Source organism: Lissotriton vulgaris, chromosome 4_1, assembly GCF_964263255.1.
Source record: "Lissotriton vulgaris chromosome 4_1, aLisVul1.2, whole genome shotgun sequence".
Taxonomy (NCBI): domain Eukaryota; kingdom Metazoa; phylum Chordata; class Amphibia; order Caudata; family Salamandridae; genus Lissotriton; species Lissotriton vulgaris.
The window spans coordinates 571,732,743-571,751,756 of record NC_141691.1 but is presented as its reverse complement, the minus strand read 5'-3'; the positions used below and the strand labels follow the sequence as shown (position 1 = coordinate 571,751,756).

The 19,014-nt window shown below is 43.9% G+C and overlaps 1 protein-coding gene across 1 annotated transcript in view; it reads right to left on the bottom strand.

Moving 5' to 3' along the window:
• Positions 1–19,014, bottom strand: part of ITGA9 (integrin subunit alpha 9) — an 885,057-nt gene that overhangs the window by 405,889 nt on the left and 460,154 nt on the right. The window contains exon 17 of the mRNA XM_086964777.1: positions 5,753–5,829. Within this exon, the coding sequence (XP_086820903.1) occupies positions 5,753–5,829 (77 nt within the window). The remainder of the gene's footprint in view (positions 1–5,752; positions 5,830–19,014) is intronic.

Here is a 19,014-nt window from a genome sequence, read left to right as displayed (position 1 = left end):
GCTCACAATAAACGTTGTTGAGGTTTAGATGTGTAACATAAAAACAAAACAGAAACAAAAATCATTTGGGCCACGCCACCTTCAGCCGTGATAAGGTTAAAGAAACAATTTAGAAAACAAGAAATAAAAGTTTACAAATAAAAACACTGAAATTCAGGTTAGATTCTTAGAGTGAGTTAAAATGTTTTATGGAATGGGTATGTGAGGTAGTTCGTCATCACTACAAAACATCACCCAAAACATTGATGAAGACATATTCGCATTACTGTAGCAAAATAATTCAAAGCAGAGACTGTCGGGCTCAATATGATGCAGGAAGGACAGCCACCACCAGGCCGGTGGTCCTTCTGCCATCAATGACCATCGTACCCACCACCAAATTAGGAATGCGGTGGGTATTGCGGCAGACGCAAAGTCCGTCTGCTGCTTTTCTGCCGGTGACAATCGCACCGATTGCCTGGGGGGCGGAAAAGGGCCTAGCAGGCATCTCATGCCATATTATGATGTGTCCTAGGAGATGCCTTTCCATGGTGACGCTGCCGCCATGGAAAGGCTGGCGGGGATTGGGTTTGAGGGGCCATTATGGGCCCCCTCATTGTGGGGCGGAGGATGTAGGTGCACTAGGTGGGTACCCCCCCCCCTACATTCCCATGCATAAGGTGGAAGGTACTGCGTGGTGCCTGCCACATTGTGCATGGAAATGCACATCGTGGCATTTTGGCATTGCAAAAGGTGCTGCAGCCGGCAGCACCGTCTGTAATGTTAAAATGCCAGGATTTGCCCGGGCGCATCTTCATTGGACTGGTGGAACCGCCGCACGTCTGGCAGGTGGTTCCAGCACCGTTATTATCGCGGGCGGACTGATGTCCGCCGCCATCATAATGAGCCATCATAATGAGCCCCTATGACATGTTGATGAGTAGCAACTTTAAAACTCAACGAACTTGTGAATGTTGCCACTCACGCTCCCAGGACATCCATATTGATATTTATGAGGTCCAGTAAAGCCAAAGCCATGTTGTCGTCTTGGTGGTGCGGGTATCAAATGATAGGGAATCAATGCAGACATGTACACTGGCATTTCCTTACATAAGGCACAGATCTCCAGGAAAATCGCAATGAACAGGTGTTGGAGTAAATAATACTTGTCCACCTGTCACAGATGGAGAACACGAGCAGCCCTGGAGCATTCTTGTTGGAATCAAGCCAGACGTGCATGCACACACACCATGTGCACAAGACACTGTGTGGATTTCAGCAAATACAAATTTAAAGGTCGGTGAACTTCCTATTCTCACTAATGATTCAACTCGTACGGCTAATTGTCAAAAGGATTTAAATAATAAAAAGGTAAGACATAAAGTAAAAAGGTTAATTTGAAATAAAATGTAATTACTAGTGTCAACTTCCGCCAAGCCAAACATTGCCCCTGTTCAGGAATGGCACGGCAGTAGGAATGACTTTATGAGATGCGAAATAAGAAATAAGTTGTCCTCTACACTTTAAAATAGAAAGAGGAAATCATACTAGCAGGGTCCACATTGGTTCAAAATGATAATGGTCGCCTTTGCTCAACCAGTTAGAAGCAGTTTTGATGAATTCATAGTTTTCCACACTGATGCGATTTTGCTTCTCTTTCTGTTTCCATTTTTTTAAAGCACTGTCTTCCAGGGATTCCTGAAGTTTCTGAAACACAAGTTCAGTCTCGTTTGCCATCTTACAAATTCCAAAACCCTCTGGCGGCGCGACTCCCGGGGGCCCCAGACTGACCACATAAACATACTCCATGTGCGCCCGGTGAAATGCGGATCTGCACATGATTAAATTCAACTAGTGTGACAAAAGGAATTTGTCGATTCAGCACGCCGATCCAGTTCTCGCGTGGGGACAGGTGCACGAGAGTTCCAGCGGGGTGCGTACTTTGCACAGACGCCTAGTTATCGCAGCACATGGACAATAGTGATTTCATATGGATTTATGCATTATTTTAAGTAGGATTCCCAGACATGTTGACTTTGGACCTGCCCCACACAGGCAGAGGCTTTCTTAGGTTCCTCTGGGCCATGGTCTCTGAATTAACCATGAGTGGCACTCTTCATCCTGCCGCTCAGCCCTGAGACTCAGGCCCAGCACAGGAGCTTATGGTCTGCATATTAGGAGTTACTTGTTTATATTGCTGGCTCGGTGTAGAAAAATCCACAGAGGAATCACCAAGTTTGTATATAAATTTCCATGGTGCACTTTTGGTTGGAAAGGGTGAAAACAACCCGCTCAGCCCTTGAGAGCCTTCTGCACAATTCCTCTACTTATGTATGTGGTCTAATTAATCGTCATTGCAAAAATGTTGATGTCACCCCAAATCACTTTGCAAAGAACATTTTGGAGGTAAGTATTGAAAGGTTCTAAATGAATTTGGGGTCCACTGAAGCACAAAAAGCTGAGAGTCGCTGTTTGAAAGGAACAAAGGAGTAAAGAGGGTAAAAGTCTGGAAACCGGTCTTGGGATAAGCATCATAAAAACTGTTTTATACCTCACTGTGATAGAAATAGTCAACATAACCGACTGTGAGCAACACAGAAATATTACGCTGAATCAAAAACAGTCAAAGTTGAGATGAATTCCTGTGCTCCTCTTTTTTACACACAGGACCAACATTAAGTGCTTACTGAGGAGTCTGTCACATAAAACAGACTCCTATTTATGAAAGCAAGAGCAAACATGTTTCGGTGGGTGGCTCAAATCTTGTTTGGGGACGAACCTCCATCTACCACAAATTTCCCCTGAAAAGGAAATGTGTGTAAGAACTAATTCCCTTTCTTCTCAACATCCAAGGACAAGTGGGAAGATGATCAAGCAAGGCCTGAAGGCAGAGGACTTGCTCAAAGAGGAAACGGTTCTAAAGTACCTCCTTGGAGGTCAAAATACCAGGGAAGTCAGGTCAACAAAGGCTGCTAAGAGAGGAAATGAAAAAAAACTGAAAACAGACCACAAACAAGAAACTGAATTCTCAAGTGTTTCTTATTACACATTAAAAAAGTACATGAAAAAGCAGGCCATCACAGACGAGCCAATCTCCAAAAATGGAAAAGGCACAAAACCTTAAAAGAGAATCTAGTATTACTATATGTTGCCATCAAACTTGGGTCAAAAAGACCATCAGAAAAGGAAGTCCAAAAAACACAGAATGCCAAGAAAACAAATGCCCAGGGAAAGAAAGGGGCGCCCCACAAAGAGATTCACAGGCACGGACAGTCAAAAGCGGTACTACAAGATGATAAAAGTGCAGTCACAAAAAATTACTCAAAATTATTTTCTTTCCCAGCAACCAAATACGTCATTTGAAATGTGAATCACGAACCCCAACATTTTCAAATGTGTATATTTTTGTACTTGCCGGAAATAAATAAATACTGAAAATGGCAAATAAACCCATGTAAAGTAAGCAGAGATATATATTTGAACAACCTATGCGTTCCTAGGAGAAAGTAAAGAAATCTGAGCATGTAATTCCTCTGAATGCTTTCTGCTTCTTTACTTTCTGTCATGTATCACGCCGGTACAAGGGAACAGCTAAATATATTTTGATACACAACTGCATTATCCTATAGCAGTCCTAGGCAGCACTGAATGCTAAGTGAACTGACAAAAGGCCCAGCCCATTTTAATGTTGAACTGATACTGCTGTAAAGTCATTACTGAAATGTTTCTCTTTGTTTGACGTTCAGTCGTGCTCATGTGCCAAACAATGTCATTGGTATTCTGTGAACATTCAGTGTCATAGGAGGGCTCAGAAGAGCATGCCTTGGAATGATGTACTGAGTTCTGCAGATAATTGAATATTTCTTTTTGCTCAGTTCCCACACTGTTATCTTTATCCAGTGCTGAACACCCTCAGTTTTCCAGCTCAGAAGAGACTGGATTTATTTAAAGATTGTTTTGTTGTTGGATACAGGCATGCAGCACACAATCAACATTGCTATAGGAGGCAGCAAAACAAGCTGTTTCAAAGCATAGCGTGAATTCTAACCAGCTGAGATAGCTCTGTTCATTTATTCCATTTTGTGCATAGTCAAAGCCTGTGGGCCTCATTTATGAAAAGTGACGCATCGCTGCGTGATAACAGCGATGCGTCACTTTTCACTGCGCACTTCTTGCGCCACCAATGATGCGTCATATTTAATGTATGACGCATCATGTCGCAAGGAGTTACAGATACGTCAGTATTTCTGACGTATCTGTAAGCGCAAAAGTGACGCATTGCTGGAGTGTGTCACAAAAGTGACGCAACTCCAGCAATGCGTCCTTTCACATGGGGAAAGCCCCATGTGAAAGGGCTTGCGTCAGTCTTACGCCTGCTGTGAGGCAGGCGCAAGATTTTGACGCAACAGCATCCTAAAAGTGACGCAGTGAAATCGCATAGATTTCACTGCGTCACTATTACGAGGCTTTTTGCGGGTGAACGCCCGCTCTGCATACATTATACCTGACGCAGGTATAATGTGGCGCAGGGGTTTAAAAAGTGACGCATCTACCTAGATGCGTCACTTTTTAAATATGGAGCAACAAGGCGCATGTTTTACGCCACCGATGCGTCACAAAAAGTGACGCATCAGCAGCGCAAAACTGACGCAAGGCCTCATAAATGAGGCCACGTGTGTTTTACCAGTGACGCCATTTTTTAAAGTGCACACTTGTGGAGGTAATGTTTGTGAAAAGGGCTGGAAGCTTTTCATTGACCGGGATGAGAGGGGCGGAAGGGTAGTCACAGAGCAAGAATGGTAACGCCACCACGTACAGCAGGCCAACATTCTTCTCTGGAGAGGCCACTTTGCCTCTAGGTTGGCTAATCTGTTTATGTGCCCCTTCAATCGTTGGTCTCTGTGCTGCTACATTGAATTAAATACTTGTTCATATCTTTTCAGTGGAATTTGACAGTGCTGTGTTCAGTTGTCCCTGGGAATATCTTTGTGTTCTGTGAAATGTAATTTCTTTTTTGTTGCTTCATCTCTGTTTAGGGTGTAATTTGCAAATGGCAAGTGAATAAATTACAACACCTTTCCCAACTTAAAATCGTCTTCAAGCTGTTTTTGTTAAGTCTGCGTCTTGTCACATGGACGTTTGCATATCTGAAAACACATTGGTTTACAATTGTAACTGGTCATTGAACAGGGGAGACAAAAGAGGAGAATACTTTTGGAATATAGTTTTATATTTTATATTTTATAAAAGAAGTACTATAACAACTAGTTTTGCCCTTCTAGTGAACAGTTCTTATTGATTTCACACAGCTCTTCTTCCATCTCTGCTCTGTGGTATCTTTGATGCATGCTGGAAACTTTCCAGAATAATCTACTAAAAGGAATTTTATGGTACAATTGAATTCCCTCAGTTTTGCTAATTGCCTATAGCCTTTCACTTTAGTAACCTAAAGGAATGTTTGAATGGTGCAACTTAGCATGTGACACAACTGTCTCAGCTCACAAGTGGTTTACCTGAAGATCAGTTAGACTTACCCAAGATCACACATTAAGTCAGTGTTAGAAGCCAACACTTGAACCACAGAAATATGTATTCCAAACACAGTACCACAACCGCGAAGCCACACTTACAATTGCAGATGTAGTTCCAGGCTGCTTAATATATACTGGCCACGCCTCAGTTTTTTTGGACTTGTGCACACACTTATCGGAAACCATATATAACAATGTCAGCATGCCTTACTACTACTAACGACAGCAGTGGGTTCACATACCTCGACAGCAGCAGCTTCCCTTTCAGGTTCAGATCAGCCGCACAGTCATCTGATTTACAGTTCCTTTCAAATGTAGTCTGCATAAAACAGAATATTACACTTTTACTTTTTGGCATATAGAGACTGAAGAAATGGTTGGGTTAAAAGCACAACTTCTGGGCTACAACACCATCTGCAATTGGTACCTGATTTAGAGTTGGACACTCCCAGCCCAGGCTCTAGTCCTGGTTTTGACAAATGACTAAAACAGTTGTGTGATTCTGGTGTAATAAGTAATGAATAATAAATATGTAGCACCTTTTTAGTGCACTGGCTCCATTATACGATCCCATCACGTGCTGCTGGCAGACACTTGAACTCAATCAGACTCCACTCACCACTGTGCTACATTGGATCACCTCATGCATCACCTTATGTTCGACATGTTTAGAACCATCTGTGTGAAGGCTGTGAGGCAAGTCACCGATGCATTCCATTACCATGAGGCACCACATGTCCACTTCCTACATAGACCACACAGTAGATACAACAAGCGCAGTGACAGAGTCATGACATCAGTGGATTGCACCATGCCATTAAGGTCACTATGGGCATAGGAAGGGGGTGGGGGCCGCCCAGGGTGTCATCACTGAAGGGGGTGACAAATGGCAAAAATGTGTTTTAAACATGTATTTTTGCCATTTTGTCAAGCCGGGAGTGACAAGCATTATCACTGAAAGGGGTGAGGGGGGGGGGGGGGGGGCACCAAATGGCAAAAAAAATTGGTTTATGACAAAAATATGTGTTTTAAACACATATTTTTGCCATTTTGTCAAGCTGGGGGTGACAAGAAATTTTCTGCACCGGGTACCACCTGACCCTGCTACGCCACTGAGGTTCACACATGGCACACTACCGGCCTTCAAAAAATCCCACAGGCATAGATTTGTCTCCATGAAGTGAAAAAGGGACACCCGCCTTCGCATCTAGTTGGTATGAAATGAAATGAAATGAAATGAAAAAAGAACTTAATTAAGCGCACTGCGACCAAGCGGCTTCCTGGCGCTGAGGGTTTGAACCAGGCTCACAGAGGCGACTCGGGGGAACTAGCAGGGGAATGCCTGGGAAAACAAGAACGTTTTGAGAGCTTTACAGAAATGGGTATAGATGGGAATAGAACGGATGGACAGGGGATGACTGTTCCAGAACCGGGGGGCCAGAACCGAAAATCGGGTGCCTCCCGTTCTGGATTTACGGAAGCGGGGACGTGGAGGAGGGAAAGAGAGGAGGAGCGGAGAGTGGGGCTGGGGACGTGGGGAGTGATGAGAGATCCGATAAAGAGGGGAGCTGAGTGAGTGTGGGCACGAAAGGCCAGGCAGGCCAATTTAAAAAAAGATCTAAGGTGCACAGGAAGCCTATGAAGGGACTTGAGTGCAGGAGTGATGTGATAAGATTTGGGAAGACGAAGAATGAGGCGAGCAGCCTGGTTTTGAATGGCCTGAAGGCGGCGGGTTTCATAGGCGGGTATGCCCACGTACAAGCCATTCCCATAGTCAAGGCGAGAGGTGATAAGAGCCGTGACTATGGTTTTGAGGGCGTCCGCAGAGAAATACCGAGAGATCTTCCGAATGAGGCGGAGGGAAAGAAAACAAGAGGATACTACGGAGCTGACTTGGGCATGCATGGTCAGGTCATGGCTGACCTTGATGCCCAAAGTCCGAACAGAAGAGACCGGTGAAGGGGGGGGAACCAAAAGAAGGGGGCCAGTGTACCGCAGACCAAGGGTTAGAGGGACCACCCGTGAGGACAAGCTCCGTCTTGTCCGGATTGAGCTTCAAGTGATTGATGCTCATCCATTCGGATATAAAGACTAAGGTGGAGCAAAACTTAGGAAGAGAGACAGAAGGGGAAGAAAGATCAAAGACAAGCTGGAGGTCATCCGCGTAGTTATACACAGAGACCCCCAGCTCGAGAAGAGAGATGATAAGGGGATGGATATAAAGATTGAAGAGGAGGGGGGAGAGGGAGGAGCCTTGAGGGACCCCACAGGTAACCAAGCGAGGAGGAGCGGAGAAGCCTGAGAGATGAACCGCTTGGGACCTGCCCTGAAGAAAGGACGCAATCCAGGAAAAGGCAGCGCCCCGGATGCCTGCTGCGCTGACACGGTCGAGAAGGATGGAATGATCGACCGTGTCAAACGCAGCGGACAGATCGAGGAGGACCAGGGCCTGGGGGAGATTAATGTCAGCTTTCCCTTTGAGTTCGTCCAACACCGCAATGACCACTGACTCCGTAGAATGGCCTGTGCGAAAACCCGCCTGATGGGAGGCCAGGAGGTGGTTCTCCTCGATATAGTTGGACAGGCAGGATGTGACATTGCTTTCAAGGATCTTGCCCAGATAAGGGAGAAGAGAGATAGGCCTAAAATTAGAAGGAAGAGAGGGATCCAGACCAGTTTTTTTTAGGATGGGAAAAACTATAGCAGATTTGAAAGATGAAGGAACAGAACCCAAAGCTAAAGAGGCATTAAGAAGGGCAAGAGGGGGAGCAGGACAGCTGGTAAAAAGAGTCTTGAGGATCCGTGCAGGAGCACAGTCCGCCGGAGAGCCAGACTTGACTTTTGTGAGCAGATTAAGGAAACGGTCCATGGAAATGGGTGGAAAATGATCCAGAGAGGAGGGGGGCAGAGGGAGGGAGCAAGGGAAGCCAGCTTGGAGCACCGTAGGAATATTGGCCTTTATGTTAGCGATCTTATCAATGAAATAATCATTGAGTGAAGAGCAGAGGGTCTGAGATGGAACAAGACTGGTGCTAGTACGGTCGGAAGTAGCTAGGTTATGAACAAGGGAGAAGATTTCTCGGGATTTATTGGCAGAGAGGGCAACTCTCTCGGTAAAGTATTTGGTTTTGGCCGCAAGGATCTCTCTTTTGTAGTCGTTCAGGAGAAGTCTATATTTAGCACGGAGATTAGGGCAGTAGTTCCGTCTCCAGTGGCGCTCCGACCGCCTAAGACCAAGTTTGAGATCTTTGAGCTCATTGGTGAACCATTTGTGCGCATCATAAGGGCGGACGGATTTGACCTTCTTAAGCGGGGCGACCTGATCGCAGGAAGAGGAGAGCCAGGTACTAATGGCATCTGTCTGCGAGTCCAAAGAGAGGTCAGTGAGATCCGGGACTGAAGAGGCCAACGAGAGCGAAAGAGAGTTAAGGTCAGTTTGATTCCAGCTGCGAGTCAGAATATTTTTAGGTAGAGGCAACTTGTCGGCCGAAGCCGAATAAATGAGAAATGACATAATGGAATGGTCGGACCAAATGCAGCGGAGTATAAAAGGGGGTGAAACGTCGCAGCGTGATGACCAGATTTGGTCCAGGATATGACCGTGGATATGGGTGGGGGCCAAGATGTGAGATGAAAAGTTCAAACTCTGGAGAGTAGCAGAAAAGTCTTTAGAAGGCAGGTCTTCCCTGGGGTCACCTGGCCAGAAATTGAAATCACCAAGCAGGATAACCGAGGAGTTGTTGACCACCAGTGTGGCCAAAAGATCCTGTAGAACCGCTACAAATGAGGGCATGGCTTGGGGGAGAGGGTACATAAGAACAACAGTGAGAGGTGCGGAAAGATTGAGAGATCGGGCCACCAAGTAGTCCACGTTGGGTATGGGGGGGTGAGCAAGAAGTTGAAATTTCAGAGTGGAGCGGATAATCATCGCCACACCACCCCCAGCTTTGCCAACCGGGCGGTCTGCTCGGAGGGCATAGTAGGTGTCGGGGAGAATGGCTAGGAGGTCCGGAAGGGAATCAGTGGAGAACCAGGTTTCGGTGAGAAATAAGTAGTCTGGGGAGTCTGTGTTCAAGAGATTAAAGAGTTCCGTCTGATGCTTGACTGCGGAGTGGGTATTGAGCAAATAAGCAGAAGCTGCCAAAGGGACAGATGGAGAGCAGGTGACGAGAGAAGGATCTGTAGAGGGAGAGATGGGGCTTCGGGTAAGAGAAGGTGGACAGGGAGGGCGGGGGGCAAGAATGCCAAGAGAGTCAAGGCGATGCAATAAAGAAGGGGAGGGAGGAAAAGCAGCGGGATGGGCAGAGAGTTGGGCTGAAGAGTACACCAGAGAATAGACAGGGTCTGTGGCCCCTGGTCCCGGCCCGTCGCGGACGGGCGCAGACGGGTTTGCCTTAGGCGCGCCTTCGGTATGTGAGGGCAACCTACGCTTCTACTCCCCTCCGGCCTACTAAAGCGTGCCAAGAAGCTTGTGTGGTACCAACCAAGGGACAAACTATTGGAGACTAAGGAAAAGCCCAAAGAACACAGCGGCATCGTGTGTGTCACTACGTATAATACAAGAAGCAACGATATAAAGAAGATCGTGAAAAAGTATTGGAACTTGGTAGCTGGGGCATTACAGATGACACAAGAACCCTCATTTGCCTTCAAGAGGGGCAGAAATATAAAAGACACAGTGGTAAAAGCCTTTCTGGAACCACCGAAACAACCTGACTTAAGAAATCTGCTGAATCTTCCACCTCTGATTGGACATCACAAATGTGGTAATTGTAGGGCCTGCAAAAACTGTCAGGAGGGCTCTAGCTTTACCCACTTAACCAGAACTTATGAACTTACCCAGTTTACGAATTGCAATAGTACACAGGTCATTTATGCCATCACTTGCCCGTGTACTCTAATCTATATTGGGCAGACAAAGCAAAAGGTGAAAACCCGGGTTCTACAACATATGAGTAGAATCAGGTGTAACACTGTGGGAGCGCCTTTTGTGGAACATTTTAAGACTCACAATCACAAACCAGAAGATATCAAGTGGAGGGTCTTAGAAAAAATAATAACTAATGTGAGAGGCGGGTCCGTTTCAAAATCACTCAACTATAAGGAGTGCAGATGGATACACTCTTTGAATACAGTACAGGAAGGATTAAATGAAAGGGAGGAGACTGCCAAACAAATGGGGCAACTATAGCCATCTAGCCACCCTTGTGACAATAAGATCTTTCCATTCCCATATTCAGTTTATAATGTATGCGCTGAAAGTTATACATCGGTATGTCAGCCTTCACTAAGATCTGAATTTACATGATTATTATGAGCCTAACTGTTTAACTGTACTTGTAAATGCTGATACACTTTTTCATTGAAATTGGTGTTACATGAGTAACAGTCTGGTGTGGATCCAGATATGGTGTCTCATAACTGTGATAACATGGTATGTGATGCTAGCTCAGATACCTCATATCATTTGTGTATAACTGTCTTAGAAGTGCTTATTTACAATGGCATCTTACTTTCAAATGCATTTTTTAATAATGTCACTCTTCGTTACAAATGTTTTTAATAATAATACACTTCGTCACAGATGCTTTATACTTTGCACGCTACTGCTATCTTTCGGACCCTGACTTAAAGGCTTTGCTTTAGAAATAACCATTAACTCTATATCACACTAGTCCGTGTGGTGTAGCATTTAAATTTTTTTTAAACTACAATTGGGGCACCCGAGCATAACCTGGCAACCGGGAACGCTGAGTCGCCTCAGTGACGAGGACGCTTTTATATATGTTCGTAGCCCGTCAGTTACATAACAACGAGGCTGGGCTGCCAAATCTCTGCGTCCTCGAGGGAATTAATTCGAGTCGAAACCCTCAATAAGCAGTCTTTAGACCCAAGGGGTAGGCGCATTTTCCCTAGAAACAACCCCGGGTATCTCAGCATCTACATTTGTTAGAAAAGTACGATTGAGGCACCCTAGCGTAACCTGGCAACCGGGAACGCTGAGTCGCCTCAGTGACGAGGACGTACCTACACGTGTACGTAGCTCGTCAGTTGCTTAGCAACGAGGCAAGGCATTTACGTCTGTGCGTCCTCGAGGGAAGAAATACGAGTCGAAACCGGCAATCACTTCCTTGAATTGCTATTCCAGTACTTCGGCAGCACACAGACGGATTCAGACCCAGTGTTAACTGCATCCATTTGATTGAATACAATTAGTCAGAAACAAGGTGAGACTCTCTGACGCCTGTTAAGCATTGAGTCAGCACTTTGACTCCTTTGTAGATGCGTTCAACAGTGTGTGATAAGCATGTCCAGTTTGAATGTCGCACTGACAGCTCGTTCAACCCTCTTTCTTCCAGAACGCCCAAATCATTGCTGCTGTCTTTCTAGAAAAAAGAGCGCCCTGATTATCATCTGGCTGCAAGGTCTTTTTTTAAATACATGACCAGCGGTGAAGTTTTCTGAAGTATCAAGGTGAGTCTTGACCATGTGCTACTGAATGAGGATATTATGTTATTTTGTAATGCAAAGAGCCCATAACTTATTGAATTATTTTAGTTAACAGACACGAACTTCAGAGAAGCCGGATGGCTCAGTTTGAAGGGTGATTAATCCGAACGCCCACCGGGTTCCTATCCAAGGGCCCATAGGTGAGTGTAGTACTAACTAGGTGCTCACTGTACTTGTAATTAGTTCTATGTCGATTAAATCTCACGCAAATCCCGTCCTGATGGTCTATCCCCTTTTTGACCAACAGGCGCCAACTCACTACCCCATCTTTTTAAGTCCTGAAGAAGACCCGCCGTAGAACCACAATCAAGGCGTCCAAGGGTCGAAACGTCGACGACATCATAACCATCGGACCAGTATAGAATATTCAGTTACTATGGCCAAATGAAGTGGCTTACTGAATGAATTACAATTAAATATCGAAACTGGCCTATAAAGTGTTCACGACAAACACCCAAACCCTCCCCTTTCCTTTTTTCCTTCACTCACTTGTATATAATTCACTTTCTCACGAGTGCACTATATGTCACAATGCACGCACTTTATTTATATGCGCCGTTTGTTACTAAGTAATTTTGTAATTTCTGATTAACTTACTTGTATTCCAAACAAAGTACTCATGAATGAAATTAATTCATTGATTAAAAAGATTTTTTCTCCTTGGTACGGGATTTGCTATTTGATTATGCTTTCATTTGATGATTGTTCAAAGTAATTGATGATCGATTAAGAAATAATTTTGTAAAATGAATATGCATTTTGAAGTAATCAGTTTATATACCCAACAGAACCATTGTATATATTAACCTACGCTTCACAGCATACTCATAGTCATCCTTGGCTTTATGGCACGACAGAGCTATTACGGATGACAGTCCCGCATTGGCAAAGATGCATAGACCAAGATACCAGAATTGTAGCCCATTTAGAGTGACTCACATTCAGCTAAATAACACACACAATATTCCAACCACTCCTTGCAAACTTCTAACCTTCACATGTGAAGTTTCAGCTCCTGTCACTCTATTACAACCTAGTCAATAGGGAGCGGAAGAGGCAAAAAGGACATTCAACTGGGCACGATGCACCATTAAGAGGCACATAGGTGAGGCACGCAACAGTTCATGCGTGTAAATCAGGTCATATATATATATATATATATATATAGGCAAGTAAAACAACTGGTGGTTGGGCACCTGCTTCAGAAACAACCTATGGGCCATAACAGGGCTATCATTAGAGCACCCCCTTGATGACAAAGGACAATGCTTGCCTGACGGTGGAAGCACAATGACTGCCATTGCATTAAGTGGTCGGGCACTTCTAGAGCAGGCTAATCCAATAAGTAGCTCTTGACCTACTGGTGACTCTCCGGCTACCAGTAAGTAGTTCTCCTATGTGCAGCCGAGTCTAGTAAATTAGAAGTGTCTGTTGGGTTGATATATGTATACCGAAATTGAGCAGTGTTTCTTCAAGATAAAAAGGTTTATTTTCAAAATTCAAAAGATGATGTTTGGAGAAAATTGGTTACCTTTCCATTTGAATTTCCATTCCAAGCATTGAGGTGGGTACCATATGCTACTTCAGCACCAAGATACCTTAGAACGAAGGTGCACTTTACAAATACACGGTATGTTATATTTAACACTGATAGTTCAGTAATAATGGATGTGGGTATGGGGAGACTTATTACCTTAGTGCAGTGCCGGTATGGCTGTTATGTATTACCCATGTACAGAATTCCAACTTGATTAAATGTTTTTGCACTACTATTGGCTACACTGCCTGTTGGACCCAGGTGAAGCATACGGATAATCTTGCATGGAGTGGCCACTCAAATAATCTTGTGACGTGGTTACTATTACAACACTAATAATATTAGTAGCTCCGGATGATGTTCATTAAATATGAGTAGCTCTAATTGCAACAAAGGTTGGAGACACCTGTTCTAGAATAGCAACTGCTACAACAATAATATTATAATCATATAATGTTTTGGAAAAACCACCAAAAATGGGAGTTCGGCACTTGAAACACAGATTAGGACAGTAAACATAACAAAGAGCTGTCTCCTGACTACGGCCAGCGGATGTACAGAGTGAGTTGCATCAGTATCCACAAAGCAAATAATCTAGACACATTTTAAAAGGGCCACCAACTGCATCCCGGGCCATGGCCAAATATTTTGGTGAACAAACTGCTCTAACAACAGTAGCACATGTGGCCAGGACATAGGGTGCCTCAGAGTCTCTGTATCTGCACAATAAAGACTGAAGGCTTCTGAAGCATGCCCAACAGCACTCGAGTTGCAATCGGGAAAAGCACAAAAAGTGTCAATAGAAACATCAGGCACAAAGGAATTTATAAAATGTTAACAACATGTGGACCAGTGGTTAAAAATCTGGTTACAAATTAAGCGGTGATAAAATTGGGCGTACAAAATTGTAGCGCAGGTAACTATATTATGGGTAAAACATAACCACATGTAAAAGTTTGAGGTATCACGCAAGGGGACGACCTAAATTAGGTGCATTGTAAGATACATGGAATTATTACTTTAGCTGACAAAATCAATTGTATGAAAATAAACAGAGATTGAATTACGAGTATTCCCTGAAGAAGGTTACATGAAGCTCCGAAATGCAGTGAATACAATTAATAAGCCAATGTCAAACAATTTTAATGGTAATTTGTTATCCCTATGATATAATGAGGCAAAGGAATACTGGGGCTGATTTAGAGTTTGGCGGACAGGGTACCCTGTCTTCCAAACTCTTCCCAATTTAGAGTCAGAGTTACGTCAGCTCATCAACAGAATACTTCCTCTGACGGCCCAACAGAATAGGTGTTGTTGGAGGAAGCTCCGTCTGCCCTACTTAGGGTAGACAGCGTTAAGTGTTTTAATTTTCCTGTCCGTCACCGAGGTACAGGAGAAAAATATTAAATGACCCTCAAATGCTGAAAGAAAACTTGCTTTGAGAGTTTGGTTATAAAAACAAAAAACGCTTTGGAAACATTTTTGCAGCTAGCCGTCATGTCTGAAGGTAATGTCCATCACATGCTTCCTACATTGACTGGAACTGCCATGGCAGCGGTACCTGTCAATATAGAGAGAGGTCTGTGCGGCTGATTGGCACCTCTAAATTTGGCAGATGGATGTCAGACAGGGCGAAGGAGTATTTAAACCATCTGGTCTGTCAAACTCTAGGCCAGACCCTTCATATTCACCATAATATCAAAGTTTCTCAAAGTTGGAGAAATAAAAGGATAAAACATAGCAAACTGAATTTGTGCAATTTAAGTCTTTTTGACACAGATTTTCAGTGACCCAGATGAGTGTAAAAAACTAAATTGAATTGGTCTCTCCCTACTACTATAAATCCAGAGCATTGCTTGCCTGGCCTGACCCTATGTAGCCTACTCACTCACAGTGATGCGCATTGCTCTTCCATCCCTCACAGCTAAAGTTCAAATGTGAGATCCATTGTTAGGCATTGGTGCCTGCATCCAGATGTTTGGGCATGATGAAGACATTCTTCTTGAAGTGAAAGTTTTGGCTGGATGCCCATCGCAGAAGATGATTCTCTATGGAAGAATTAAACTGTGTATGGTACTATCTCTGAATGTTTGAAAAGCATGGTGAACACACCTATTGAGGGGTGGGAGGTTCTTTCTAGGTCGAACTTGCAGGCAGCACGCACAAGCTGCTGTCGCTTGGCTACCTATTCTATCTAAAAAAAAAAACTTTAAAAAGGGCTTATACGTAGCCCGCCCATTACTTAGCATTCGTCAGTATCATTATCACTCTTCTCAACTGCCTTCTAATTCAGCAGCATGTCCAGGACATTCGTTTCTGTGTCATTTTTGTACTTTTTGTGGTGCATGGACAAAGTACAAACTGTTTTTTCTTAATTAGAGTCTGTCCACTGCTCCTGCTGTGATTGAGGTACTATTTTTGCTGTTGTATTTTTTTCAATTTGCCTTCTAATTTCGACAAGACATCCCAGGTGTCAGCTCCTGCATCACTTCCTTTCTTTTTGTGATGTAGGGACAAAGTGCAAATTGGTTTCTCTTAATCAGTGGCTGTCTGCTGCTCGTGCTATGATTGAGGTACTATTTCTTCTTTAAAAAAATTTCGAGTGCAAACTCAACCTGACCTGAAGGTATTGAAGCACTCTACATGAGCAAAAGTTACATTTCACAAGGACACATTTAGTTTCTTTTAGCATGTGCTTTTGGAGGGGTAGAGTTCCGGAAGCTTTGTACTTAACAGCAACTGTGCAAGGACAACTCTTGTGTGTGCATTTGTTTTGTCCCTTTCTGCACAGAACTCCACTCTACTCCACTTCACTCTAATCCAATCCAGTCCACTCCACTCCAATTCACTTTGATCCACTTCATTCTCATCCACTCCAATACAATCCATTCCATTCCATTCCACTTTAATCCACTCCAATGCACACCAATCCACTCCACTCTAATTAACTTTGTCTAATCCACCCCAATCTACTTTACTCCCCTCCAATTCACTCTAATCCACTTCAATTCACTATAAACCACTCAACTACTCTAATCCAGTCCAACCTACTCTAATCCACTTCACTGCACTCCACTCTAATTCACCCCAATCCACTCCAATCCATTAAAATCTACCCTAATAATCTCCACTCTAATTCACTCTACTTCAATCCAGTCCAATCCACTCCACTTCAATCCATGCCAATCCACCCCACGTGCATCCATTCCATTCTCATCCACTTCAATCCACTCTAACGCATTCCACTCTAACCCACTCCAACACAGTCCACTCTAATCAATTTAACTCTAATCCACTCTAATCTTCTCCAACTGGATCAGATCTAGTCCAATCCGATCCACTCCACTTTAATCCATTCCAATCCACTCAACTACACTCCAATCCACTTTAATCCACTCTACTCCACTCTAATCAACTCCACTCTAATCACTCCACTCAAATCCATTTCACTCTAAACCACTCCAATCCACTTTAATCCACTCCAGTCCACTTTAATCCACTCCACTCTAATCCGCTCCACTTTAATCCACTTCACTCTAATTCTTTCTAATATGCTCCAATCCACTCCACTCTAATCCACTGGAATCCACTTCACTCTAATCCACTGCAATCCACTCTAATCCACTTCAATCAACTCTAATCCACTATAAAGCACTCCACTCCAATCCAATCTTATCCACTATAATCCACTTTACTCTAATTCACTACACAGCATGCCACTCCACTTTACTCCCACTCTATGACACTCCACCGTATGACATGCCACAATATGACACTCCCCTCTACAAAACTCTACTCTACGCCACTCTGCTCCACTCTACGACAGTCTAAGTCACTCCACTTTATGACACTCTATGCTACTCCACTTTACAACACTCTACATCACTTGACTCTATCACACTCCACTCTACGACACTCTATGCCACTCTACACCAATCCACTCTATGTCGCTCTAGTTCACGGTTACAGATACTTGTTTCAATTCACTCTACTCCAATCCAGTCCAATCCACTCCACTTCAATCCATGCCAATCCACTCCACGTGCATCCATTCCATTCTAATCCACTTCACTTCAATCCACTCTAACGCATTCCACTCTAACCCACTCCAACACAGTCCACTCTAATCAATTTAACTCTAATCCACTCTAATCTTCTCCAACTGGATCAGATCTAGTCCAATCCAATCCCCTCCACTTTAATCCATTCCAATCCACTCAACTACACTCCAATCCACTTTAATCCACTTTACTCCACTCTAATCAACTCCATTCTAATCACTCTACTAAAATCCATTTCACTCTAAACCACTCCAATCCACTTGAATCCACTCCAGTCCACTTTAATCCACTCCACTCTAATCCGCTCCACTTTACTCCACTTCACTCTAATTCTTTCTAATATGCTCCAATCCACTCCACTCTAATCCACTGGAATCCACTTCACTCTAATCCACTGCAATCCACTCTAATCCACTTCAATCCACTCTAATCCACTATAAAGCACTCCACTCCAATCCAATATTATCCACTATAATCCACTTAAATCTAATTCACTACACAGCATGCCACTCCACTTTACTCCCACTCTATGACACTCCACCGTATGACATGCCACAATATGACACTCCCCTCTACAAAACTCTACTCTACGCCACTCTGCTCCACTCTACGACAGTCTAAGTCACTCCACTTTATGACACTCTTTGCTACTCCACTTTACAACACTCTACATCACTTGACTCTATCACACTCCACTCTACGACACTCTATGCCACTCTACACCAACCCACTCTATGTCACTCTAGTACACGGTTACAGATACTTGTTTCAGGAGCAACAGTGGATGAGCATCACAATTCATATACATCTACTTCGTTTTTATCTGGGTCATCTCCAATCCACTCCACTCAAATCCGCTCCCCTCTAATCCAGTCCATGCTAATCCACTCCACTCTAATCCTCTCCAGTTTAATCCACTCTAATCAAATTCAATCCAATTCAATCCACTGCACTTCAAGTCTCTTCAAGCCACTCCAATCCACTTTAACCCCCTACACCCTAATCCACTCTAATCCAACTTCACACTAATTCATTCTTATCAACTCTAACCCACTCCAATCCCCTCTAATGCACGCCACACCAATCCCCTCGAATACACTCCTCTGTAATCCACACAACTCTAAGCCACTCCATGTTAATCCACTTCAATTCACTCCATTCTAATCCACTCCACTATAATCCACTCCCCGCTTATTCACTCTACTCTAATCCACTTCACTCTAATTCACTCTGATCCACTTAAATTCACTCCAATCTTCTCCAATTCACTCCAATCTACTCCACTCTACTTTAATCGACTCAGCTCTAACTCCTTCCATGCTCATGACGAGCTGAGCTCGTCATGAGCCACGGCGCTCCGGTGCTCATGACAAGCTCAGCTCGTCATGAGCCGTGG